The sequence below is a fragment of the Plutella xylostella genome, chromosome 14 (genome assembly GCF_932276165.1).
Source record: "Plutella xylostella chromosome 14, ilPluXylo3.1, whole genome shotgun sequence".
NCBI classification, from domain to species: Eukaryota; Metazoa; Arthropoda; class Insecta; order Lepidoptera; family Plutellidae; genus Plutella; species Plutella xylostella.
The window spans coordinates 5,884,887-5,887,278 of NC_063994.1; the positions used below are offsets into that span (position 1 = coordinate 5,884,887).

General features: G+C 36.6%; 1 protein-coding gene across 1 annotated transcript; it reads right to left on the reverse strand.

Annotated features, from left to right (window-relative positions):
* Positions 1-1,101: 1,101 nt before the first annotated feature.
* Positions 1,102-1,672, reverse strand: LOC125489532 (cyclin-dependent kinase inhibitor 1C-like). The gene is made up of 2 exons (XM_048625552.1): positions 1,648-1,672; positions 1,102-1,565 (listed from the first exon to the last, which is right to left on the reverse strand). The coding sequence occupies exons 1-2, from the start codon at positions 1,670-1,672 to the stop codon at positions 1,102-1,104; spliced, it is 489 nt and encodes a 162-aa protein (XP_048481509.1).
* Between the last annotated feature and the right edge of the window lie 720 nt (positions 1,673-2,392).

A 2,392-nucleotide genomic window follows, 5' to 3' on the forward strand; every position in this document is an offset into this window, starting at 1 on the left:
TGTGATTTTTTTCAAGGTTGTAGAGCATCGTTTACTACATAATTCTATGACAATGCCAACCCTCGATTACCCCTTGCAGACCCTTAATGGGAACATAAAAACTTATTGATATCCGTTTTGAATCACAGACCAAGCATAGACAACAACGAGCCATTGGTCTGGGCTTTTCCAGATCTCAGAATAATGTCAAAATTATTATCACCAAAAGCCATTTTGTTTACATTCGGCCAATTCTGACCTCGCACGCGTCCTCGCGTGTGTAAGTAAAATATAAAATACAGTTAATGAATTTTAGCCACTAGTGACATTATTCTGACACCAAATACTAAACATGTACTAAGATTTAAATCTATGCAAAGAAAAAGTAAAAACATTAGCACTGAGCATTACAATAAAATTATACTGAGATGTAGCAATAATAACATATTCAATATGTACCTATGTATAATGTCATATATCATCGTACCAACATAACAATAAAAATATAACATAAAACAAATTCTAAATAATTGTTTTTAATTATTCCAATGTGGTAAATGACGATTTTCCTTTCAGTCATTATATTTAGCAAATATTCAAAGTCTCAAATGAATACCAACCATAACAATAAAAAATGTTTAAAACATAACACATAACATAAATTCTTGCCAACCAAACAATTGTTTTTAAGTTTTAATTGAACACCATAGCGGTAAATGACAATTTTCATTTCTGTCATTATATTTAGCAAATATTCAAAGTCTCAAATCAATACCAAACATAACTATGAAAAATGTTTAAAACATAACACATAAAACCAATTCTTGCCAACCAAACAATTGTTTTTAAGTTTTAATTGAACACCATAGCGGTAAATGACAATTTTCATTTCAGTCCTTATATTTAGCAAATATTCAAAGTCTCAAATCATTACCAAACATAACTATAAAAAAATGTTTAAAACATAACACATAAAACAAATTCTTGCCAACCAAACAATTGTTTTTAAGTTTTCAAATAAACACAATTGTGGTAAATGTCAATTTTAATTTACGACAGTATTGAACACATAACACAATTCTCAAATTGGCAACAGATATATTAATTTGTCTTTAATCTCAACTATTCACAACCAACAATTATAATTTCTTCTGCCATTTTGTTTACATTACGAGGTAACGCCACTAGGGCTGGTAACGCCACAGGGGCTGGTAACGCCACTGGGGCTGGTAACGCCACAGGGGCTGGTAACGCCACAGGGGCTGGTAACGCCACTAGGGCTGGTAACGCCACAGGGGCTGGTAACGCCACTGGGGCTCGTAACGCCACAAGGGCTTGTAACGCCACTGGGGCTGGTAACGCCACAGGGGCTGGTAACGCCACTAGGGCTGGTAACGCCACAGGGGCTGGTAACGCCACTGGGGCTGGTAACGCCACTGGGGCTGGTAACGCCACAGGGGCTGGTAACGCCACTAGGGCTGGTAACGCCACAGGGGCTGGTAACGCCACTAGGGCTGGTAACGCCACAGGGGCTGGTAACGCCACTGGGGCTCGTAACGCCACAAGGGCTGGTAACGCCACTGGGGCTGGTAACAATAATTACAAGTTACTATAACAATATAACATTTAACAACAATATTACAATTATAACAGCACACATTCATTCACTTTGTATTTCAGAGTCGCTATCCATGGGATCGTTGGAGAAAACTAACCAATGGTGAATTTTGTCTACTGTATATACTGCTCTATAACGGGGTTTGTCTGATTTCTTGGTTATAAGTGTATCTTCGATCTCATATCTATAATTTCCAAATATCTTAGTAATCTTGAAGGAATCAGTACATTTTGAAGTAACTTCTTACTTTGAGGGAATGACCCACAATTATCAGCGTATAATGTGTCGAAGGTTTGTTATGTTTTGGAATAGGGTGTAGCATTCCCTCTTTTGGTCCCCCAGGGACCTTGTTATGGGCACAATGTAAGCAGGGATTGCAGTATTTTTTAACGAAACGCTGCATATTCTTAAACCTGTACACTTTACGTACTCTGTCATATATGTTTTGTCATATCCGAAATGCCCTAACATATCATGTTTACCTCTCAGAATTTGCCACCATATAATACCTATGTCATTTGTAAGTAAGTAATAAGTACTTCTACTATATTTGCGTCATCACAGGGGATCATTTGCATTTATAGGGATTAAGAATTAAGGCATCTACATGAGCCATCTTGATCCCCACACGATATTCTATATCAAAGTCAAATGCCTACATGACATCCTTAGTATTGGGAATGTTTGATAGCATAATATATCAAACATGTATAGCCTTTTCAACCATGGAAATTGTATATTCCTGACAATATTATGTATTTTGAACTATTTTAATTGCAAAACCTAGCAGGAATA